This window comes from Schistocerca americana, chromosome X, assembly GCF_021461395.2.
Source record: "Schistocerca americana isolate TAMUIC-IGC-003095 chromosome X, iqSchAmer2.1, whole genome shotgun sequence".
Classification (NCBI taxonomy): domain Eukaryota; kingdom Metazoa; phylum Arthropoda; class Insecta; order Orthoptera; family Acrididae; genus Schistocerca; species Schistocerca americana.
In genome coordinates this window covers 221,152,432-221,177,920 of record NC_060130.1, presented here as the reverse complement: position 1 = coordinate 221,177,920, position 25,489 = coordinate 221,152,432, and the positions used below count along the sequence as shown (strand labels likewise).

Sequence of the window (25,489 nt, the reverse complement as noted above, 5' to 3'; positions counted from 1 at the left end):
ACCATTCAGTGCAAATTGCCGAATGTGAGGCTCAGGTGTTCCTATGTCCTCAGGTGTTCCTATGTCCTCAGGTGTTCCTATGTCCTCAGGTGTTCCTATGTCCTCAGGTGTTCCTATGTCCTCAGGTGTTCCTATGTCCTCAGGTGTTCCTATGTCCTCTGGTGTTCCTATGTCCTCTGGTGTTCCTATGTCGGCCCGACGACACCGTCAGTTCCAACTACAGTGGGAACAGCATCATCGAGATTGGACTGTGCATCAATGGAAACATGACATCTGGTCTGATGAGTGGTGTCCCTTATATGGGTGCTGCTCTGTGCTATGGAGGATATTCATCTAGGCTTCTGTGGGACTTGAAATAGTAATCAAACACACCCTAAAAGCTGTGGACTATGAACATTACTGCAGACCACCTGTACCCCTTCATGCTCGACATCTTCCCCAAAAGTGATAGCTCTTCCAGCAGCAAAACTGTTTGTCACATGGCCAAGACTATACTACAGCAGCTTGAGGGGCATGACATTGTACTCACAATGATGTCTTGGCCACCAAAGTAGACTGATCTTAACCAAATGGATCACATCTAAGATGCTGTCATGCAACATTTCCACGCCTACAAACCAGGAACTGTGTGAGACGTCCAAAGACATCTGGAGCACATACCTCCAAAAACACACAAAGGACTTGTTGAAATCATTCCACACAGAATCACTGCTTTATTGAATGCTGTCTCTCAAAGCAGGAGGGGGGGGGGGGGGGGGTAGAGGGAGAAGGAGAGAGTTCAATTAGTTACTCCACATAAATTACATGTTATTGAGGCCATCAACAAAAGTAAGTTTTTTCAAGCATTTCCACTTATGGTTCTCTGTCTATACTCACTTGATCTCAAGGAATCGTCTACCACCATATGGAAAACAACATGGACTTCAGCTAAATTTGAATGTCTTGTCAAGTACACATCACCAGTTTGTAGATTCTTTGTCCCCAACCTTCGAGACTGGAAAAATAATAATAATAATAATTTGTAATCATGTAAGTGGATTATTTTCTAACCTTAACAAAAAGATCATTGGTAATAAGATTAATCTTGTTTCACCTAGAGTAGAATGAAACCAGTGAACCATGTTACAGGGACACTCCACATATTTTGCATATTTTGTAAATGATTCTAGGAGCCAAAGCAAAGTTTCTTGCAAATTGACAGTATGCATCATTTATACCTATCAAGATACTTAAGTTTCTTTATATGGACTGGTGTACCTTAATAGTGCTTGAATAATTTGGAAACAGAAGATTGCTACATGCAAATGATGCCGAGAGATGTTCTAGCACACATTTTTAAGAACCTCAAGCCAGATAATTATCACTATCCGATCAAAAGTATTTGGACACCTATTAGTGGACATTAGTTCTGCCCTCTGCTGAGGACATTTTCAATCAGGTTTCTGAATGTCTGTGGAAGAATGGCAGCCCATTCGATCTCAAGAGTTGAAACCAGAGAAGGTAGTGATGTTGGATGCTAGGGTCTGGAGCAAAGTCGACATTCTAACTCATTCCAAAGATGTTCCATTTGGTTCAGGTTGTTACTGTGGCAGGTCAGTCTATTTCAGGAATGTTCCTGTCCATAAACCATGGTCTCACAGATGCTGTTTTATGATAGTGTAGATTGTTATACTGATACAAACATCATCTCCATGGATTGCAACAGTGTATTTTGTGATTCATCACTCATTTCCAGTTATCCACTGTCCAGTGGCATCACTCTTTACACCAGTTCAAGCATAACTTATCACTGACTGCAGAAATGTGGGGCATATGAGGAGATGCTCAACCATTGTACCCTACTCTTTTTCACTCCCTACACAAAGACATTGTGCAAGCTGGACTACTGGGAACACTTTGTAACTCTTGAATGATTCCATTTCATTTTTTACAACCACCCTCTGCAATGCTCGACAGTCCCTCTCCTTCAGTGCAGGTCAGCCTGGTCTTGGTTTAGCTGTGGCTGTTCCTTCATGTTTCCATTTCACACTAACATCACCAACAGTCAACAAGGACAGTTTGAGAAGGGTTGAAATATGTCTAATGGATTTGCTACTCAGGTGACATCTAATGATTTGTCCACATTTGAAGTCACTGAGGCTCTCCTGACCTACCCATACTGCTGTTACTGCTTCCCTACTGACAATAAAATGCTCCCTGCCTCCTTTCATACTGGTAGGTTTGCCTTATGACATTCACATTACACAGCAGTGTCTGGATACTTTTGATCAGGTAGTGTATACATTGTGGCTGCAGCTTGAGACAGCAATCAAGTATCATTTCAGTACTGTGCCCTTAGCACACCAACCTTCAATATCAGTTTCATGAAGGTGATTTCCAGCAATGGATTGTTTTTGTAGATTTATTTTTATAACTGTAAACATACTGCTTACTGACAAAGCTACATACACAAATCATGGGTACATAAATTTACACAATATGCATTAATAGGCAGTAAAGAATCCTTGCTGTCTCAAAGAATTTGAATTTCTGGTCAACCGAGTATAAATTTGTGGTACGGAATCCTCGGCGATTTCATAATTGGACCATATTTTAGAAAAACGTAAACCAGCCACAGTTATGACAATCTCTCACCAGGAACTCTTGAAAGGTGTAATCATAATTATATGACAAAATATGGTAGGACCTTGATAATCCGGCATGCTCGGGGATCTTTCTATGCCACGTCATCAGATACGCCAGATTATCAAGGTCATTTTCAAAAGCCCGGTTTTAAAAAAGGGACATAGCCACAACTTATGGTTCTAATGTATAAAAACAAGTAACTGTCATTTATTGAACACAACAGGAGGGATTACCGTATTTACTCGAATCCAAGCCGCACTTGAATCTAAGCCGCAGCTGAAAAATGAGACTCGAAATAATGGAAAAAAAAAAAATTTCCCGAATCTAAGCCGCACCTGAAATCTGAGACTCGAAATTCAAGGGGAGAGAAAAGTTTTAGGCCGCACCTCCAAATCGAAACAAAGTTGGTCCATTCTAATATGGGACACAATTTGGGTACAATGAATGACGATACAGCTACAGTAGTTTGGTTCGAGTCGTAAGCTTAGCAGTTAAGCTTTACCAGGTAGCCATTGCTATGCGTCAGGCGCTCCGTCCGTATTTATACGGGTACCCTTCCTTTTTCACGTGCTTCGTCTGGTTTGGATTGATTGCTTATTTTGCTATGATCTGATAAGTGCCGTTTTCTTTGTTATAGGTGTTTACGTCACTCTAAGCTGAAAATGCATTACTGTGCTGTGTCATACATTGTTTGTCGCATTCTGATAGTGCGTGTTTACGGTGTGTCGCCGCTCGCGGCATGGCTTGCTTTTGTGCGCGCTACCGCCGCTTACAATTAAAAAACAAGAGAGAGGAATCATCTCATTAGCGAAACAATGGCAAGAGACTGCTATTTGTTGTTACTTACACTGCTGTTTTCTTTGAGAATGATCAACAAGAACCAAATAATAGACTGCGTATGATAGAACATGTTCTCAACGAGAGTTAGGCGAAAATTTTTCTCCGTTTGAAAATCTTTGCGGCCGCTTCTTTAGTACGTCAAATTCTGCACAGAAATTAGAGTCGTCTTAGAGTTAAAAATCTAGTCAGTTGCTGTGCTTCATTTCTGACTGTATCACTATTAGGCATAAGTATAATACGAATATAAACATGACACGATACATATATTCTTCCGCGTTTGCTGTTGTCTCTAGTTTCGTAGTTTATTAGGCAGTCGTAGTTTATTAGGCAGACAGGATTTAAATGAGATAGCAGGAAACACGAAAGAATACATGGCAAAATGTTTATATTCGTATTACTCTTATGGTGAAGAGAATACTGCATATGATTCAAATTTCATCAGGTTCCTATTAGCAACCATCTCTCCTCACAAGTAGGAAAAAGTTCAGAACGTAGAGTTGGTCATATTGACAAAGATCCCAAACAGTCTTGCCAGTCGGATTTTCGTAGTACATTGAAATTCTGCTACATTCGAAGATGAACAATACGGAATTTGTATTATTTCGTTGGATAATGTACGAAAATGCAGTGGTCGAAACTCGGGGCGGAGAAAAAAAAGCTCGTCTTCCATCTTTTTTTAAAAAAAATTATTTACTGACGCATTGGTTTTGGCGCCAGTATTTATCTTTGTGCCCATAAAGCATGCCTGTGTAGCGCTACATATATTCGACTGCAGAAGTTAGTTGTGGTGACACCTACCAACATTTTTCAGAACTTCCGCTTGCTTTGCACTCGATTCTAAGCCGCAGGCGGTTTTTTGGATTACAAAAACTGGAAAAAAGTGCGGCTTAGATTCGAGTAAATACGGTACAGTATATAAAAATAAGAAGTATGTATTATTTTTCTGTGAAAACAAAACTGAATTGAAAATCAAATACTATACTGCTCTATTAACTCAGTTTAAAGTTCAACGTTTTAGAAATGTTCAATATACATAAATAATTTTTTTGTATGCTATTTACAAAATAAAAAATGCACCACTGATTTGAAAAGATCACAAGCAAGCTAAATAATAAAAATTGCCAACAAGATTTTAGTGCAGTTCAGTTGGCATCACTGTCTTTAGGAATAGCACACATATCTGACATCAAGTGCATGGAGTGTATCAAACTGATAGTTTAGCTGAAATTTTCTTCTGAGCCCTCTGGAACACTGCAGACTTCTTTCTTGGACTGGGCTCTTCTTTTGATAAAAATATGTTGTACAACGTGCAACTTCACAACTTCAGAAGTGTTGTGTTGTTGGACAGTCTCAATGAATTACACAAAAGTGTTTAAGGCTTCTGAAGCCTCAGTCCAAGAAATGTGACTTGTAGGCATTTCTTCGTTGTCATTCTCAGTTTCTGGTGCCCTCTGTGGGTTGAAAACACTTTGCAATATCACATTGTCCGTCCGACAGCTAATTTTCAGTTAATGTCGATCAATTGGCCAACTACTTCTGCTGAAAACACAAGGAGTTCATTAGTGAATGCAGTTCCAGAGCAGTCAGATGCTGAATCATCATCATTTATATCAGTTTTCACTCCAGCTTCTTCGATCACTTTAGGCCATTGGTTTCTCCAGGCCCTGTGCAATATTTTAGTTTTGACAGAGGTCCAAGCAACTGTAGATATTAAAATAGAGTTTTTAATGTTAAAATTACATTGAAACTCTTTGATGCTGCTATCCGAGGTTATGATCTTTTGCACAAACATTCCTCTGAACCATCACTTGAAATTTTTTACACCCTCTTGCTCGAGGGATGGAATTAATGACAATACTGGCAGGTAGGTATGAGAAAAAAAAAAAAAAAAAAAAACCTGACAGAGGCTCTGATTCTGGAGGGTGAGCTTAGCAATTCAGGATAAGAACTGCCTTAGAATTTTTGGAACAACTTGACTTTAATCCATGCATTAGTCTGTGCATTGTAAATAACCGAGCTAAAAATACAGGAAAATTTCTTACGCATGCTGGACTATGGAGTCTGCCACAATATTAAGTGTTGGACTATCGTGGTATTACTGAATATAATTTCTGTATGGTGGTTGTACTGCATATTTTGCTTTAGCGTACAGGCAGATATTGAATGAAACATATCTAGAGTTGCAGATAGAACTTGGTGGCATTGTTAAATGGTATACACTCACCCCTCATCCCACAATGACTTTTTTCTTTTAGGACATCTTTGAGGAATGGTGCTATATGACATGGAAGTGGAAAATTACAACACCTGTGTCCAAATTTAGGCAAAAATACTTCAAGCTGTTTTTTGGTCTCTACATACTCTATCACTGTTGCACATTTTTGTTGATAGAAACTTCATTGAACATTCAAGATATCAGTTTTTAGTGTCTTCAAAATGTTATACATCTTTGTGTAGATAGTTGTTTACCTTGTATTTTTATTTTTCAAAGAATATTTATGTCTTATCATCTAAGAACTGAAATCACCCTGTTGCTGTTCTAGAATGAAACTTATTTTGAAGCTTTAAAGTCACAGTGAAGTTTACCCATTTGGAGAACTGGGGGCATCTATTTCTTGTTCAAACAACACATTATATTCTATTGTACTTAATCCATAACATGTTTTATTTATTAATTGAACAAATATACTGAAAGTTTCAGGTACTCCAAATGGGAGTCAATCACTTACATCAAAATGATTTTGAGCCCTCCATATGCTTGGTGATTAACTGAAACACACTAGTGTTTCCAGCATCTACAGGGTGGCCAGAAACAGTCTGAAAAGCTTGTATGGATGTTGCAGGGCACATTGTACTGAGAAATAATTTTTAAGAAAAAATTTGACACATTGTACCATTTCCAAATTAATTAGCATTGAAGTTAGCTAATTAGACCATTGCACATGCAAATTCAAGCAGCCCACCAGATACGGTATCACCAAATGTGTTCTTTGTTTGGTTTCCTGAAACCAGACAACAGAGGAATACACAAAATGGACATGGCACGGAAGTGAGGATAAAATCCAAGCCAAAGGCTGAGCAGTCTAATGCACTATTATCTAGGCTATGAGAAAAACTGACACTAATTGTATCTGACAAGCCACTTTAATTTGCACATGCAACAGCCTGATCAGCTAATTTCAATGCTAATTAACTCAGAAATGGCGCAACATATCTAATTTTTTTCTGAGCAATTATTCCTCAAGAACAAAGCCAGCAAGCACTGCATTACACAACACCACATTTACTTCTGCATGACTACTCTGCAATTTACACTTAAGTGCCTGGCAGAGGGTTTTTCAAACCACACTCAGACTGTTTCTCTATCATTCTACTCTCTAAGAGCACACAGGAAAAATGAACACTAAAATTTCTCTGTACAGGCTCCAATTTATCTTATTTTATTATGATAATTATTTCTCCCTATGTAGGTTGGCAAAAAATATTTTCATATTCAAAAGAGAAAGTTGGTGATTAAACTTTCATCAAAAGATTCTGCTACCATGAAAAATGCTTTTGCTTTAATGACTGCCACCCAACTCACTTTCACATCCATCACACTTTCTCCTGTATTTTGCAATAATGCAAAATGAGTTGCCTTTCTTCAGACTTTTTCAACATCCTCCATCAATCTTATCCTATAAGGATCCAACCACACAGCAATACTTTAGAAAAGTACTGTAGAGTGACTGTAGTGAGGCAGTATCTTTAATACACCTGTCACATCTTCAAAGTGTTCTGCCAAAAAAATGCAATCTTTGGTTTGGCTTCCCCACAACATTATCTACGTGATTGTCCCAATTTAAGTTGCTCATAATTGTAACTGCTAGGTATTTAGTTCAACTGACAGTCTTTAGATTTGTATGATTTAATGTGTAACTGAAATTTAATGGATGTCTTTTAGTACTCATGTGGATGACCTCACACTTTCCCTTATTCAGAGTCAATTGCCACTTTTCGCACCATACAGATATTTTGCCTTAATCATTTTACAATTGCTTTGATTTTCTGATGAATTTATGAGCTGTGTGTTGATAGACTGTTTCCTTTGAGGTAATTCATGAAGTTGAAACACAGCATATATTCAAAATTCCCATTGCAAATAAACATTAGTGAATGGGTCTCTAATGTGCTGGATTACTTTATTTCCTTTCTTGAATACTGATCTGACCTATACAACTTTCCCGTCTTTACATATGGACCTTTCATTGAGCAAGTGGTTGTACATGCTTGTTAAGTATGTGACAATTGTATCAGCATACTCTGAAAGGAACTCAACTGATATACTATCTACTAAGTGGTGAAAGTTTCTTTGCTTCACCAAGGATATCTACTTATAAGTTACTAATGTTGGCACCTGTTCTTGATCCAAATTCTTGAATGATTACTTCACCATCTTTGGTGAAGGAATTTCAGAAAACTATGTTTAGTAACTGCACTTTAGTGGTACTGTCATCGGTAATATTACCATTGGTATCACACATTGAAGATACTGACTGTGTCTTGCTGCTGGTGTACTTTACGTATGATCATAATCTCTTTGGATTTTGTGTCAAATTTCAACAAAGTCTCATTGTTGGATGTATTAAAAGCACCTTACACTCAAATCTACACGAAGTTTTGAGCTTCAGTAAAATAACACCATTCTTAGAAATTTTGTGTTTTTTCAAATTTGGCATGCTTTTTTAATTGCCTTTGTAACAGCATTCTGACCTGTTTTGTGTATCACGGGGGATCGGTACCTTCTTTTATTAATTTATTTGGTACAAGTTCCTAAGTTGCAACTGATACTATTACTTTGAATTTAAGCCACATCTGGTATTCACATACATAATTAGTTTGGAAGGAGTGGAGACTCTCTCTAAGGAAGGCATGAAGTGAATTTTTATTTGCTTTTTTTAAATATTAGGTGGTTGTTTAAGTTTGTAGATTTTTCTTTTGCATGTTGGTATTCTGGTTGCTACGAGTTTGTTTATCAATTATCATTTTTTATTTGTAGTTCACTGTTTCTATTTGAGTTTACATATTACCATTTGGAGATAATGACTGGAGCAAGTGGTGAAATCTGTACATTTCTGACATATCCTTCTGTATGAGTGTAATACAGGGGTGGCAGCAGTGGAAGGCAGCCAGAAACATTTGCACCATATATGCGGATAATGCCATTAAACAGAGCACAGCAAGAAAATGTTTCTCTCATTTTAAGGAGGATCATTTTGACATTAGTTACACTCTACATTCATGAAGATTTTTGGGTTTGATGAAGATTGTTTAAACACATTAATCCACAAAGATCCACGCAAGTGTACTCAAGAACTGGAAAATATGATGAACTGTGATCATTCCAACATCGTGTGACACTTCTATGCAATGGGGAAGGTTCAAAAATCGAGAGTACTGGTGCCACATGCTCTAAGCCAAAAATCACAAAAATCAGCAGGTGGTCATGTGTGCATTTCTGCTTGCACTTTATCAATTGGCTACTCAACAACACAGATCATTCCTATCCTCTGTAGTCACTGGTGATGAGAAATGGTGTCTTTACACTAACATAAGGAAAATAAAAGAACGGTTGAGCCCAAACAAAGCAGTAAGTCCCCATACAAAGACCTGCATGCTTCCACAAAAGATAATGTTATGCATCTGGTGGACACCGACGGTGTGATGTATTACAAATTGTTTCCCTGAGGTGTAACCATCACTGCTGACATTTTTTGTCAATAACTGAGACATCTTCCAGACGCAATGCAAGAACAACAACCAGGACGACTACATGAAGTGATCCTACTCCACAACAATGCCTGCCCACATTCTGCTAGACTGACAAAAAATACTATACAGGAGGTGGGTTGGGAAGTCATTCTACACCCTCCTTATTCACCTGATTTTGCATCTTCAGATTTTACCTTTTCTGCTATCCATCGAACAACCTTCAAGGAACTTCCTTTGTGGATGAAAATGTGCTTCAAACACGACTTGAAGAGTTCTTTGCCTGAAAACTGTGTCATTTCTACAGTTGTGGAATCAAAAAGTTACACCTGCATTGGAAGATTGTTGTAAATAGTGAAGGAGAATACATTATTGACAACAAAGTCTCTGTTATGTGTTTGTTTTAGGGAGCAAAAACAACTACGGTCATCCGCGCCCATGCCAAAACTGTAGAACATGAAGATAAAGAGAGGAGTTAAATTAACTAAACGTCAATCCCAATTGACAGAAGAGAAGACAGTTAAAAATCGGGATATGGAGAAAGGTCTATAAAAATTGCCATAGAGAAACAGAGGTCCAGAACTAAAAATTAAATGGTATTCACCATATTGTTACGACAGATAAAAAGCAAAACGCAGTCAACAGCCGCACTTTGTTCGCTAGAACGGCTGATAACTCAGATGGCAAACACAAACAGGAATGTAAGCACTTAAAAAACTGGCACTCCATAAGGAAATTGTGGACAGTTAAAAGTTGGGTGCAATGTTCACAAAGTGGTGGGGGAGCACCACTTGACAAATGGCAATGGCTTAAGAGACAGTGCCCAATATGCAACCTAATTAAAATTATATTCATCGCGAAGAGGGCCGAGAGGATGTTGTCCAAGCCGCTGGGGGAGGACCAGTGGTGATACCAATGTGACACCACCTGCTGACAGACGGCAACACACAGATCATCGGAGGGAATATAAGAACTAGCGGGCTGAGGTATGAGAACTGCAGCCTTGGCAGCAACGTCAGCGGCCTCATTTCCTGTCAGACCAATGTGACACCAGGAACCCACATAAACATCACAGTGGCTCCATGAAGAGTGAGCAAGTAACAACTTTCCTGGACCCGTTGCACTACGGGATGGATGGTGTGCAGTACACAAAGGCTTTGAAGGGTGCTGAAAGATTCTGAGCAGATGATGCAATTGAAAAGCCTGTGTTGTAGGATGTACTGCGTGGCCTGATACAGGGTGAAGAGCTCTACTGTAAATACTGAGCAGTGTTCTGGAAGCCGATACTGAAAAATGTCTGTGCCAATGAAGAAGGTATAGTGAAATTGGGCTGCCACACAAAGCCAAGGTGGTGAAGGGTTCACACCCACCGGGAAAGTTGCAGGTAGCGTGAAGTTAAGCTGCCTGAGCAAGAGCCAAAAGCGAGCTCCAGGAGGTAACAGAAGAGGGATGTGCCCCATACTAACAATCAAAGTATTCATTGAAGAAAGAGGCATAGGATGGATAGCCACATGTGGCAGACAAACAGCATGCATATCTGCTGAGGAGAAAGTCATCGCGGTAGGACAGCAGCAGTTTGGCAGCTTCTGTATACAGAATTTAACCAAGCTAGTGCAAGAGGTGCCAGTAGCCAAACATATGCCACAATGGTGGATAGTATTGAGACGGTGTGAGAGGGACGGACATGCAGATGCATAAACGAAACACCCATAGTCTAGTTTCGAACGGACAAGGGACCAGTACAAATGGAGGAGGGTAGTTCGATCTGCACCCCAGGAAGTACCCAGAAATTCATACAAATGGTTTTGACAGTGGAAAAATGAAAGTCATTGTCAGTGCTCCGTGAGTAAAGATGATCGAGACATCACTGAAGATGCTGCTCAATGAGACAAGTCTGTGGAGAACTGCAACAGATAGCAAAATCATCAACAACAAGGGAGCCGGAGATGCCCAGCGGGAGACAGACCACTATAGGGTTAATGGCGATAGCAAAGAGGACAGTGCTCAGGACTGAAACCTGAGGCACACTATTTTCCTGGATACATGTGTTCAACAAGGCAGAACCCACACATAGCTTGAAAACTTGGTCTCTTAAAAATTCCTGAAGGAAACTGAGCAGGCAGCCATGAAAGCCCCATGTATAGAGAGAGTACAGAGTGTGGTGTCACCGCCAGACACCACACTTGCTAGGTGGTAGTTTTAAATCGGCCGCGGTCCATTAGTACATGTCGGACCCGCGTGTCGCCACTGTGTGATCGCAGACCGAGCGCCACCCCAAGGCAGGTCTCGAGATACGGACTAGCACTCACCCCAGTTGTACGGACGACGTAGCTAGCGATGCACACTGACAAAGCCTCGCTCATTTGCAGAGCAGATAGTTAGAATAGCCTTCAGCTAAGTCAATGGCTACGACCTAGCAAGGCGCCATTAGTAACATTGCATGTATCTACAGAGTCTCACTTTTATCGTCAAGAGCGATGTACCACAAGTATGGATTAAAGTTAAGTATTCCAGAAGCTACGTACTTTTCTTTATAGCATTCATTACGTATCCTGTTTCAGACCTCACGCCCATCTGCGTGAGCTTAGCGCGTGCCTTTTGGCTACTTCCGTGGCGTGGCTGTCTTGCTACGCCACAACACAGAGGGTACGAATGCTCCAGCAGGTGTCGTGGGCTTTCTCCAAAATGAAAAATATGGACACAGTCTTGGGACTTCCGCAGAAAACCATTCATGACATGAGTGGACAAAGTGATGACAATGTCAACTGCAGAATGCTGTGCTTAAAATCCACAATGTGCAGTGGTTGGTAAATTGTGAGACTCAAGCCATCACACCAGCTGGGCATGAATCATATGTTCCATCACCTAGCAAACACAGCTGGTGAGAGAAATGGGGTGGTCGCTAGAAGGAAAGTGTTTGTCCTTACTGGGCTTAGGTATGGGGATGACGACGGCTTCATGCCAGTGTCTGTGAAACGTGCCCTCTGCCCACATGCAGTTGTACGTATCAAGCAAAAAGTGCTTGCCCACAAGAGAAGATGCTGCAACATCTGAATGTGAACAGCATCTGTCCCTGGGGCAGAGGATCGGGATGGACTGAGAGCATGATCAAACCCCCTCATAGTAAAGGCAGCATTGTAGCACTCACGATTCTGAGAAGAGAAAGACATCGTTCGAGATGACTCCACTAGTTTCCAATGGAGGAAGGCAGGTTGACAGTAGGAGCAGCTCAAAATCTCTGCAAAATTGTGGGCCTAGATGTTGGACATAGCAACAGGGGCCAGAATGACATCATCCACTACTATCAGGCCGGAAATTGGGGAATGGATCTTGGTCCCAGAGAGCCGTTGGAGGTTGACCCACATGACGGAAGAGGGTGTGGAACTGTTTAAAGAACTAGTGAATGAAATCCAGCTAGCTTTTTTGCTATCCCACGAACGCAATGACACTGTGTACGTAACTGTTTATAATGAATGCACTTTGCCAGTTTGCCATCGTAGGATGACGGTTAAAAACATGGAGAGCACGAATTGTGTCACGGCACCCCTCAGTATACGAAAGAGTAAGTGTAAGGAAATGAACATTCTGCAGTGATAAGGGGAAATAGGGAAATGTTGTTCATCAAAGGTTGCCAAGGAGGAGTAAAGCTTCCAGTTGGCCTGCAATTGGATGTGCATGTGATTGGGGTAGGAGTCAACAAACAGATAGCACACAGGAAATGGTCACTTGATTATGTGTCAGAGAGAACAGACCACTCAAGATGATGGGCAAACTAGGCAGTGCAGAATTATAGGTCCAAATGGGAATAGGTGCGCGAGGAGTCAGAAAGGAAGGCAGGTGCTCCTGTGTTAAGGCAGAAGAGGTTAAATTGATTGATAAGGTCAACCAAGAGGGCACCTCTCAGACAGGTTCTGGGAGAACCCCAAAGGGCATGGTGTGCATTAAAGTCACCAAGCAGCAGAAGGGGTGAGGCAGATGCCCAACAAGCTGGAGGAAGTCTGTCCTGGTGAAATCGAATGACAGAAGGACAAAGGCGAACTGCATCAGCTTGAAGGCAGGTAGTCAGAGAGATGGGTTGAGTTTGAACATTATCCTGTATGAGAAGCACGACGACTACATGAGATGGAATGCCGACATTGGTTGGGGGGGGGGGGGGGGGGGGGGGAGGGTCAAAACTGACCAGGAAGAAGTGCGAGAGCTCAGAGCAGTCTTGAGGATGCAATTTTGTTTCCTGATGGCAGACAACAAATGGACAATGTGATTCAAAGAGCAGCTGTAAATCCTCTTTGTTGGATCAATGTCCGTGAAAGTTCCATGGGAGGAGAGTCATGATGAGGGAAAATTGAAGGGGTGTGACCTTGGTGGCTGCCAAGTCACAGCCTTTGAAGACTCACTGCTACAGGGCACGGAGGCAGGAGGATCCTGCTCCATGTGGTCTACAGAAGCATCGGCATTCGTTTGCTGTTGGCCTGCGGAGTCCAGGGCACAAAAACAGTCGGTGGTGTGTACCAGCGACACGGAGGTCAGCCAAGCGATGGTATCACATGGCGACACTGTCGAAGGGGCTATTAGAGTCAGTGAAGGAGAAGACCATTTGCCTTTGACTTTTTCAAGCCTTTCCGGTTAACAGAGGAAGACTCAAGTGTTGATTGGCTGGAGGCACTTAGGAAGTCTTCAAGGGAGTATTCCTTCTGTCCTTTCTCGCCTGCCAGTAGTGTAGCTGGTGACTTTGCCCTGTTAGGCAAGTTTGGTGGCGTGTTGCACAGCTGGAGGAGGAGACGGCAATGCTACCATGACACTGGGTGATTCCACAACAGTGGTGATAAATTTCAGGTTGCATGTCTGCGTGGCCATGTCCATCACGGAGAGAGATATTGCCCGATAGTAGAATGCAGGATTTCCGTCTAGCCAACAACTTGCGAGCGACTGGGTAAGAAACTTTTTCCTTCAGCCGGATTTCCTGGACAGTCCGCTCATCGAGATACATGGGACAATCGCAGGAGGAGGCAGCATGGTCGCCATTGCAGTTGATGCAGTGGCGAGAAGGAGGCAGACAATCATCCTCGTGAGCATCCCTACCACAGGTTACATGTTTGGCTGGGTGTCAACAGGACTCTCAAGTGTGGTTGTAATGATGAAACTGGTAGCAGCGCATTGGGTTCAGAATGTACGGTCTGATTGTTTTAACTTCATAACCTGCTTTGATCTTTGATGGAAAAACCACTCTGTCAAAAGTGTGAAAGTGAGTGCGTGTGAGCACTAAGGAGGGATCTACTTTTTTCATCACCCAATGGATGTCAATAGCACCCTGATCTGAGAGGTACGTTTGGATTTCTGCCTCGGTCAAACTATCGAGCAGCCTAGTGTAAATAAGACCACATGAAGAACTCAGTGTTCGATGGGCCTCAACATGAACAGGATAGCCACGGATAACCGAAGCTGCAAGCAGTTGTTGCACTTGAGAATCAGAAGTAGTCTCAAAAAGCAAAGTACCAGTGCATAAATGAGAGCAGGATTTCACAAGGCCAGCAACTGCATCAACACCTCTCTGAATAATAAACAAATTTACCGTAGCAAAGGACAAAACATCTTCAGTACATGAAACCACGAGGAACTGTGGTGCAGCTGGGAGGGTCTTTGAATCGTTAGCCTCATTCTGTTGATGTTTCGTAGCCGTTGACTGTGAAGATGATTGGCCCATTATGAGAAAATCCCCCATGATTGACAGCGCCTCCAACGGAGTGCTCCTTCCAACTGGGTGCCCCCTTCAGAAGGGGCGCCCCTGCCTTAGGTGGCTGTTTACCCCTCAGGTCACACCTTCCAAACACCTGACAGGGGGACCAATCAGCAATTTAGGAAAGTAACAGCCCAGGCAATCACTCCTCCCTAGGTCCGCCCTGTACCAGGGGGTTTGTGTGAACCCTACCTGTCGACAAGGGGCAGGGAATTACACGTTACCCAGTCACCTGTCACATGTCAGAGGCATGGGCCGGCCTTCAGGAGCACACAGGGAGGAAGAAAAAGAGGGCCCTCAAATGCCGAAGCAGAGGAAGGATAGGAGAAGGTGAACAAAGGAAGAAAACAAGGAGCAGTGGAGAGTATTCTGATACTGAAACTTCCTGGCAGATTAAAACTGTGTGCCGGACCGAGACTTGAACTCGGGACCTTTGCCTTTCGTGGGCAAGTGCTCTACCAACTGAGCTACCCAAGCACGACTCACGCCCCGTCCTCACAGCTTTAATTCTGCCAGTACCTCGTCTCCACCCTCCCAAAACTTCACAGAAGTTCTCCTGCGAACCTGGCAGAACTAGCACTCCTGGAAGAAAGGATATTGCGGAGACATGGCTTAGGAGAGCTTGTGTGAAGTTTGGAAGGTAGGAGATGAGGTACTGGCGGAATTAAAACTGTGAGGACAGGGCGTGAGTTGTGCTTGGGTAGCTCAGTTGGTAGAGCACTTGCCCACGAAAGGCAAAGGTCACGAGTTCAAGTCTCGGTCCGGCACACAGTTTTAATCTGCCAGGAAGTTTCATGTTTTAATCTGCCAGGAAGTTTCGTATCAGTGCACACCCCGCTGTAGAGTGAAAATTTCATTCTATTCTGATACTGACTACCAAAACTGCAGATTACATTTCCAAAAACAGCCCAGACATGTTTCCCAAGGGAAGGGAAAAAGAACTGCAATAGGACAGACATGCAGGAAGGAAGGGAAAAGGTGCTTCAAAGACTGGGGCCCCGTGGTAGACGAGCATGAACCCACCAAAGAGCGGCAAGCCCCCTGGGGGGCCATTATGTGTATATGTTATCGTTATTAAACTTATAGGAGAACACTATTAACTTATGCACCAACCTAAGAGAGACATTTTGCATATATTTTTGGTGGATTTGGATGTTGTGGTGGTCAGTCTCACTCAAATGACCTTGTGGTTACTAATTACTGTGTCCCTCAAGATGCTCTCTATCAGCTCAGGATTATTTGTTGGTAAGTGTTGAAATATGTTTTTGAAACAATTCACACTTTTAGTGAGCTCCTTAACTAACTACTCAAAATAATATTTGGAAAAAGCACTTGGTATGTTTTCTAATGTTTTATACCTACCACCAGATTTGTATTTTTGCCAGCATACTGACAGTAGGTAGAAGTCACTATGAACTATAATTGTATGAGTGGGGTACCTATTTGATATGATAGGTAAGTTTTCTTTGAACTGGTCAGCAACTGGATCATCTGAGTTGGGCAGTCGCTAAAATTAACCAATTTATGAATTTGCAATATGGTGGATTAATTGCAGGACAGCAATTTGTGTTAACCAGTTCAATATTGGAACAGTGGAAGTTGCAAGATTCACTTTCTGTTTAACTGACAACTAGTTTTGGGCTACGTGAACCCATTTTCAAATTATCCACATAGACAAAACAGTATTTTCTGAAACACCATATAGCGTATGAAGGTTTTCACGATTATACATAAACTTCATTTTCAATTCCATACTCAACATGTTACTAATTAACTGTAACAAATGATCTGAAGATAGCCAGAAGGCCTGAAAGCAGTAATGTGGAAATAACGGAAAGTTAAATGGAGACTGAATTCTGACAGTTTCAAATTAATCAAAAAACTAGGTATCTTACCAATTCCTAATCCGATACCCAAGACATGTTCTAATTTAACACATTAAGAACCCTGTCACAGAATTCAACAACAGAGAAGATATAAGTTGCTGTTTGCCTGGGAAGGAGGATTTTGTTTCTGTTAAGGAAAATGGTTCCAGTTTGTAAACAAAAATGACTAGTGCTGGGAAATGTGGGTGAGCTGCATCAAGCATTCAAACATTAACATTCAGGACTGAAAATACGATTATCCAAATTTTGCTAGTTGAGACCCAAGAAGAGTGTGCTGGCTGGTGCAACTGGTACCCATAGTGTGTGTTTTTGTAGTATTCACCAACATGAGAAGCTCATGTTGGAAACCTCCAGATTGGAAGTGTTGACACATGATGCCAACTGTCAACTTAACATGTATAAACACTGTCTTGATCAGGTCATTTTTAATCCTGCACAGCCAAAATGTTTATCTGTTAATATGTGAGAATGGCTCCGGTAAACATTCTTTAATGACATACGCAGGAGTGTGCTATCTGCTGGCAACTGGTTATACGAACCTCTTGAGACTCATAGCCCTCCAGCATAACAGCACTACATTGCAGGTGGCCTATGCCACAAGTCATAGGAGCCACATTGGTAAGGAAACAACTCTGCAATTTAAGAGCTCAGGCAGCAGTGGGCTCGGTACAAGGGGCTGCAGTCACCACAAACCTACTCACTTCCACAGGATCACAAGCTCAAAAATATGTCCCACATTATCCTGATGCTTCAGCAACATTTAGGCTGGCACACAGCTGAAGAAAGCAAGGGAAGTTCTCTTGGCAATTGCACTGACTGCTGTTGTGATTCTTCATCCAGAAGAAGCTTTCCTGCAGTCAGGCCATGATCTGTTGTCCAATGCCAGCCTACCTACTGATGAGAATTTTCTCTCCCATTCTGTCACTGGGCATCCAGTTATCTTCGAGCTACATTGAGACTTGGCCTCTACATCATGGACTTCCTGGACTTGGGTACTTTGGCCCAACCCTAATTGATGTGTAACTAGACATTCAATTCCTTATGAACCAATACACTGACTAGAAATTGGGATTTAGTTTTCCATGTTTTACAGTCCACTGGACTTACATTTCTGTTCACTTCAAAGACAGGAACTTAATTGTTAACTACTATTTGTGTTGTGTAAATGCACTCTGACAAGAGGACTGGAAGATGATACAGCAGCCTAGTACAAAAACCTTACGAATTTTATAACCATATCTTTCATCTTTTCATTATCGGAATGGCAAAGGACCGTGTGATTGTATCAGTGGTACCATGAAGAGACTTGCTGCCCATGCCAGTCTGCAGTGCATCTAAAACTCTCACATAATGACACCCAGACAATTTTCTGACTGGTGTTGTGAGAACATTACAGGGTGTCACTTTAATCATAAAACTAAAAGTGAGTATATTGAAAAAAATCTCTCGTTCAAGAACAGTTTGTACAGATTCACCCAATTGCAGATACCCTTATGTTAAACTGTGTTATTTCCACACCATCCAAGCAACACAACAGAAATGCCTCTTTTACACAGATCCAACAAGACTCATACCTAAGTGAGATAACAGAATTTTTGCATTCAGGTACAAAGGTCACTGGTGGCTTGTACAATTTTCGAATGTTAATGATGATAAACAGCATGGTTAAAATTAGCAACCTACATCCTTAAGACCCTTCACCTTCATTTGTATACCCCGAGACACTTGATTCCTTTACTGTTGTCAAGAAGGACATACTTACAAAACATTATGTGAGAACGGCAACAGGCTACGCATATGTCCTTCCACCAAAAGATGCACAAACAGTGTTATATCTTGCTACCCAGTGTTGAGGTAAGATAAGTCTTGATGATACATTTGTCATCAACTTTGTTTGTGTAAATCTGAGCCAGTTTGCCATGTCTTCCACACGTGTTTGGCTGGGATGATTATGTGATGCTTTGCTTCGTTGAAGGTCAGAGGTCATAGTCTGTTACCTTGCATATTACAAATGATTGCTGCTGACCTGTTGACATTGCTACCTTATTGTGCATTGCTAATGCATAACCTTCTTCAACAGTTAACATTCCTTTCAGTGCTTTATGTCATTCTGATGGAGTCTGCATACAATTTGTATTACTTTATTGCATCACACAGTATTAATTTATATCTCCTAATCCAAATGCCATCTCAAGTTGATTTTTCACTATGCTTTATAATGTAATGTGAGGATGCAACTATATTGTTTTCATTAATTTTGAAAGTGACATGTTTCAAAACATTCAGAGTCAAAGGTCAAGGTCACTAACCTTAATTTTCTACACTGTCTGAATATGGACATGTCACATATCATTTGAAAATCACCAGTTTCACAATTCTCCCTCCGTCAGAAAATAAGTTACAGTCATTTCTCTATAGCCTCTGTCAAATTTTCCACACTTTTCAGAAGTTTAGTTGGTATGACAGAACTGCGACTCTGACCACAGCTACATATTTTTGAGACTACATTTTTAAAGAATACGTGGAAATACGCCTGGCAGATAATCTGTTGAACCCTGATAATGACTACCAGTTGGACAGTGCATGAAATCCCATCATCTCCATGGTTTGTTCTAATTGAAGCCAAAAGAATGTGCCAACAACCGCGGCAACTGGCAACACAGATGACATCCGAGTTCCGCAGTTCCACCAGCGAGGACACTGCTGTTGTGAAGTGTGGTTCATGTGTGAACTTTAATTTTGACACATGCCTGGGATACTCGCAGTGCACATACAGGGTGGCCCATTGATCGTGATCGGGCCAAATATCTCACAAAATGAGCATCAAACACAAAAACTACAAGGAACGAAACTTGTTTAGCTTGAAGGGGGGAACCAGATGGCACTATGGTTAGCACGCTAGATGGCGCTGCCATCGGTCAATCGGATATCAACTGTGTTTTTTTAAATAGGAACCTCCATTTTTTATTACATATTCACGTAGTACATAAAGAAATATTAATGTTTTAGCTGGACCACTTTTTTCGCTTTGTGATAGATGGTGCTGTAATAGTCACAAATGTATGGCTATTGCGATCAAAATGCCCAACGGGCGTGTGCTATGTATGCTGCTCAGTATCCTGGATGACATCATCCAAGTGTCCGGACCGTTCGCCGGATAGTTACGTTATTTAAGGAAGTAGGAAGTGTTCAGGCACATGTGAAACGTCAACCACGACCTGCAACAAATGATAATGCTGAAGTAGGTGTTTCAGCTGCTGTTGCGGCTAGTCCGCACATCTGTAACAGACAAACTGCGCGAGAATCGAGAATCTCAAAAACATCGGTGTTGAGAACGCTATATCAACATCGATTGCACCCGTACCATATTTCTATGCACCAGCAATTTGAACATCGTGTACAGTTCTGCCACTGGGCACAAGAGAAATTATGGGACAATGACAGATTTTTGGCACGCGTTCTATTTAGTGATGAAGCATCATTTACCAACAGCGGTAATGTAAACCGGCATAATATGCACTATTGGGCAACGGAAAATCCACGATGACTGCAACAAGTGGAACATCAGCGACCTTGGCGGGTTAATGTATGGTGCAGCATTATGGGAGGAAGGATAATTGGCCCCCATTTTATCGATGGCAATCTAAATTGTGCAATGTTTACTGATTTCCTACGTAATGTTCTACCGACGTTACTACAAGATGTTTCACTGCATGACAGAATGGCGATGCACTTCCAACATGATGGATGTCCAGCACATAGCTTGCGTGCGGTTGAAGCAGTATTGAATAGCATATTTCATGGCAAGTGGATTCTTCGTCAAAGCACCATACCATGGCCCACACGTTCACTGGATCTGACGTCCCCAGATTTCTTTCCGTGGGGAAAGTTTAATGATATTTGCTATCGTGATCCACCGACAACGCCTGACAACATGCGTCAGCGCATTGTCAGTGCATGTGCAAACATTATGGAAGGTGAACTACTCACTGTTGAGAGGAATGTCGTTACACGTATTGCCAAATGCATTGAGGTTGACACACATCGTTTTGAGCATTTATTGCATTTATGTGGCATTTGTATGGTATTTACAGGTAATCACGCTGTAACAGCATGCATTCTCAGAAATGACAGGTTCACGAAGGTACATGTATCACATTGGAACAACCGAAATAAAATGTTCAAATGCACCTACGTTCTGTATTTTAATTTAAAAAAACCTACCTGTTACCAACTGTTCGTCTAAAATTGTGAGCCATATGTTTGTGGCTATTACAGTGCCATCTATTACAAAGCGAAAAAAGTGGTCGGCAAACTGTGGTAGACATGCATCGGGCAAGTCGTCCTAGTGTGTTTGAAGAAGTAGTGCATGCTGTGGCTGCATCAGTGGACAGTGATCGACGCCATATGATTTGTGAGCTCACCCACGAAACCGAATTAGCGCATACAACTGTGCTTCACATCCTGAAGGGATGCCTGGGCATGCGAAAAATTGCATCACGGTGGGTTCCATATGACTTGACAGAAATGCAGAAATGGATGCGTTACGACGCTGTACAGATGCACTTGAAGCGCTATGAGTGCGAAGGAGAGGCTTTCTTACACCATATCGTAACACTGGATGAGACATGGGCCACATCGTACAAGCCAAAACTGAAACACCAATCCAACGAATGGCGTCATTGTGGGTTGCCGTGAAAGACGAAAGTATGGTGATTCTCATATACGACTGTGATGGTGTTATCCTAATGCATTGCATTACTCCACAGCAGACCATCAGGTCACAGTATTACTGTTCGTTTTCGGAGCATCACCTGCAACCAGCTTTGCGAAAGAAGCAGCTTCACTTTCTGTGCAACCCACCCATCATTTTGCACGACAATGCACGGGCGCATACAGCGCAAGCTGTGGCTGCTCTGTTCGGTCAATGGGACTGGGAAGTACTGTACCATCCACCATACTCCCCAGACTTAAGCCCTTGTGACTGATTTGACTCCGAAGATGAAGGAACCACTTCGTGGCATTTGCTTCAGAACTGTTCCAGAGGTTCGATAGGCAGTAGACCGCTCCATTCGCACCATCAACAGAACAGGCTCTGCTAATGGTATATTACGCCTTCCACATCACTGGCAACGGGTTCTATACAATGCTGGCGACTACTTTGAAGGACAGTAACAGGTGCAAACATGTAACTCTTTTGTATCAGTTGTGAATAAATAGTTGCCGCTATTTAAGTTCCAACCCTTGTATTATGGATCCCTGGTGTAGAGAAGCAACCGAAAGAGCTGAAAATGAGTAATTTCCCAGGTCTGGATGGAATCCCAGTTTGGTTTTACAGACAGTACTATGAAGTATTGAGATCTTACATAGCTTGCATTTATCGTGAATCTCTCACCCAGTGTGAAGTCCCAAGTAAGTGGAAAAAAGCACAGGTTTCTTTTGTGTATAGGGAAGGGTGAAAGAATGGACTCTCAAAATTACAGAGCATTATCCATAACATCAATTTGCTGCAGAATTCTTGAATGTATTCTGGGTAGTTCGAATACAATAAATTTCGTTCAGACAAAAGATTTAGAAATTATCTCTTTTGCAAAATTAAGCTTGCCTTTTCTCATGTGATGTCCTGCTGCTGCTGTTTGCTGATGATGCTGTGGTGTATGAGAAAGTGTCACCCTTGAGTACTGCAGGAGGATAAATGATGACCTAGACAGATTTCTTGTTGGTGTGAAGAACGGTAGCTTTCTCTTAATGTGGAAAAATTTAAGTGCATGCAGATGATTATCCAAAAACTGCCCTGTAATGTTCACATACCGCATTAGCAGTATGCTGCTAGACACAGTTACATTGATTAAATATCTAGCTGCAATTTTGCAAATCAATAAGTAGTAAGGGAGAACTTCAGTTTATTGGGAGGATTTTAAGAAAGTGTAGATCATCTATATTGGAGACCACATATAAAACATTAGTTTGACCCATATTTGAGAACTGCTCAAGTGTTTGGGATCCACCACGAGATCAGATTAAGGAAGACACTGAAGCAACTCCAACATGAGCCACTTGATTTGTTGGCAGTAAGTTCGGTCAACATGCGAGTATTAGAGATGCTTCGTGAACCCGAATAGGAATTCCTAGAGGGAAGACGACTTCTTGTTGTGAACTACTATTGAGAAAATTTGGAGACTGGCATTTGAAACTGACTATGGAAAGAGTTTACTGCTGACAATATATATTGTGTGTAAGGACCATCAAGGTAAGGGAATTAGGGTTCATGCAGAGGCATGTAGACAATTACTTTTCTTTCACTGTCTTTGCCAGTGGAACAGGAAAGGAAATGACTATACTTAAGAGAGAGCAGGACATTTGTTCATGAATGACAAGGCCAAAACATAAAAGAAAACCACAAAAGTAGTTATATGGCAATGATAGTCCATCCCAAAAAGATATCAGGTATTAACAAAATTTAAGCATATCACATACCATCTGTTCTGTAGATGTTAGTGTCCCTAAGTGATCATGACTCCAATGCGCATTACGCCACGATACAACTTCTTTAACTTCTTCCTTTATTTTCTCTAGCTGCTCATCCACTGATGGAAAATGGAAATCTGTTGACTGCTGGCAGACCCCAGTGAGCTCTGTAATGAAGTATTTATAACATATAGTTTTCAAAATATACAGGACAGTGAGGTAATTATTACTGGACAAAGCAACCAATAGACCCAGCTGCAGAGGACCTTGTGGCTAGGTACGGCTATGTTCCAGTGCAAACTGGTGTGCCTTGTTACTTTGTAGAGCAAAATATTTTCATGGACAGTGCCAATGGCTATCAGTTAATAACACTAAATTTATAGATGACAAGAAAGGCAAAGACATGGCATTTCAGAGTCATCTGGCAGCAATTTCTGCAAAATTATGAACAATTAATATCAACATTGCAAAGATATCACAGCTCTTGTTGCACATAACTGGACTTCTGTACTAGCAAGGGCACAGAGGAAACTTGTAGATTAGATTAGATTAGTTTTTCATTCCATAGATCCATGTTGAGGAGATCCTCATGGATGTGGAACATGTCACTTTCTTTTTAAGCTGAAATAACAATACTAATAGTATGAATATATACAATACATCATTTGTTTGTATTAAAAAATTCATCAATGGAGTAGAAGGAGTTGGCCACTAGTAAGTCTTTCAGGCTCCTCTTAAACTGATCTTTATTCTTTTTTTATTATTTATTTATGAAAGAACAGCAATATTTCAATCAGCTCTTATTTATTTTTCTCTTTCTGTAAATAATTTAGAGGAACTTACTGAAATACAGCTGTTGTTTGGTTTTGGTTCTGGATACTGTTTGATTAGCCAGTGTACTCAGTCCACAATGGAACCAAGGGGGGGGGGGGGGGGGGGGGGGAGGGGGGGGGGGGAGGGGGGGGGGGGAGAGGAAGGAAAAAAGAAAAATGTTGAGACTCAGCTTATTCTAGGATTATCTCCTAAAATTACAGCCTTTTCGACAATTTTCCAACTCTCAAAAATCAGGAGAATAAACCACCACCTTCTAGTAGACTAAAAAGTAAAATACATTCCTGGGTGGTAAGGAATAACACCCATTATGAGCCAGATCTAAGAAAAGCTGTTCATTAAATTCACAAAATTTAGAAAGAAAATGGATTTTTTCCATTTGACTGCTGTCATACCATCCCGTAGAACCAATTTGGAACCTAACAAACAATAAGAGATTCATTGTATTAAAACATAAAGCATCTTGCTCTCAGAGCCGGAGGGGGGGGGGGGGGGGCTGGTGCTTTATCTGCTGTGACATTAGAAAACGAGACATCATTGTGAAAATAGTCTAAAGGGATATGTCATCCTGTAGAGTATATGCAGGGTGGTCAGAAACAGTCTGAAAAGCTTATAAGGGTGCTGCAAGGTAGGTCGTGCTGAGAAATAATTGTTAAGAAAAAAGTCGGTATGTTGCACCATTTATGAGTTAATTAGCATTGAATTTAGCCAATTAGGCCAATGTGCATGCAAATTCAAGCAGCCCGTCAGATACAATTAGTGTCATTTGTTATAGTGTAGATGATAGTGCATGAGTCTGCTCAGCCTTCGGCTTGGGTGCAATCCTCACTACCGTCCCATGCCCAATTTTTGTATCGCTCTCTTGTTCAGTTTTAGGAAACCAAACAAAGAACAAGTTTGGCAACACCATCTCTGTCAGACAGCTTGAACTTGTGCACACAATGGACTTATTGGCTAACTTCAATGATAATTAACTCAAACTGTGCAATGAATGTAATTTTTTCTGAACAATCATTTCTCAGGACAGCCTGCCCTGCAACACCATTACATGCTTTTCAGACTGTTTCTGACCACCCTATATATGTTTGTGTAGCATGTGACAGTGCTCGCTTGTAAGCATACCAGAGTGTACACTATAAATGTGACAGTTTTCTCACCCTGGCCACATCTTCAGTTCTCTTTGCTGAGTAATAAACTTGTTTTCTACATAAACTGAAATGAAATAGTACTATATATGAAATCTTTAGAACATGCAATTCTTAACTGATCTTTCCAATCATGTCACGTAAATCTCATAGAACGCACACAGTCATTTACACATATCTGACACTACACACTTTTAATTAATTAGACATGT

At 41.4% G+C, this 25,489-nt stretch overlaps 1 protein-coding gene across 1 annotated transcript in view; it reads right to left on the bottom strand.

The window, feature by feature from the left end:
- LOC124556322 (protein C12orf4 homolog) overlaps window positions 1-25,489 on the bottom strand; it is a 151,103-nt gene that overhangs the window by 53,300 nt on the left and 72,314 nt on the right. Inside the window, exons 7-8 of the mRNA XM_047130294.1 lie at window positions 23,311-23,468; window positions 877-994 (exon numbers count right to left, since the gene is read on the bottom strand). Coding sequence (XP_046986250.1) covers window positions 877-994; window positions 23,311-23,468 — 276 coding nt within the window. The remainder of the gene's footprint in view (window positions 1-876; window positions 995-23,310; window positions 23,469-25,489) is intronic.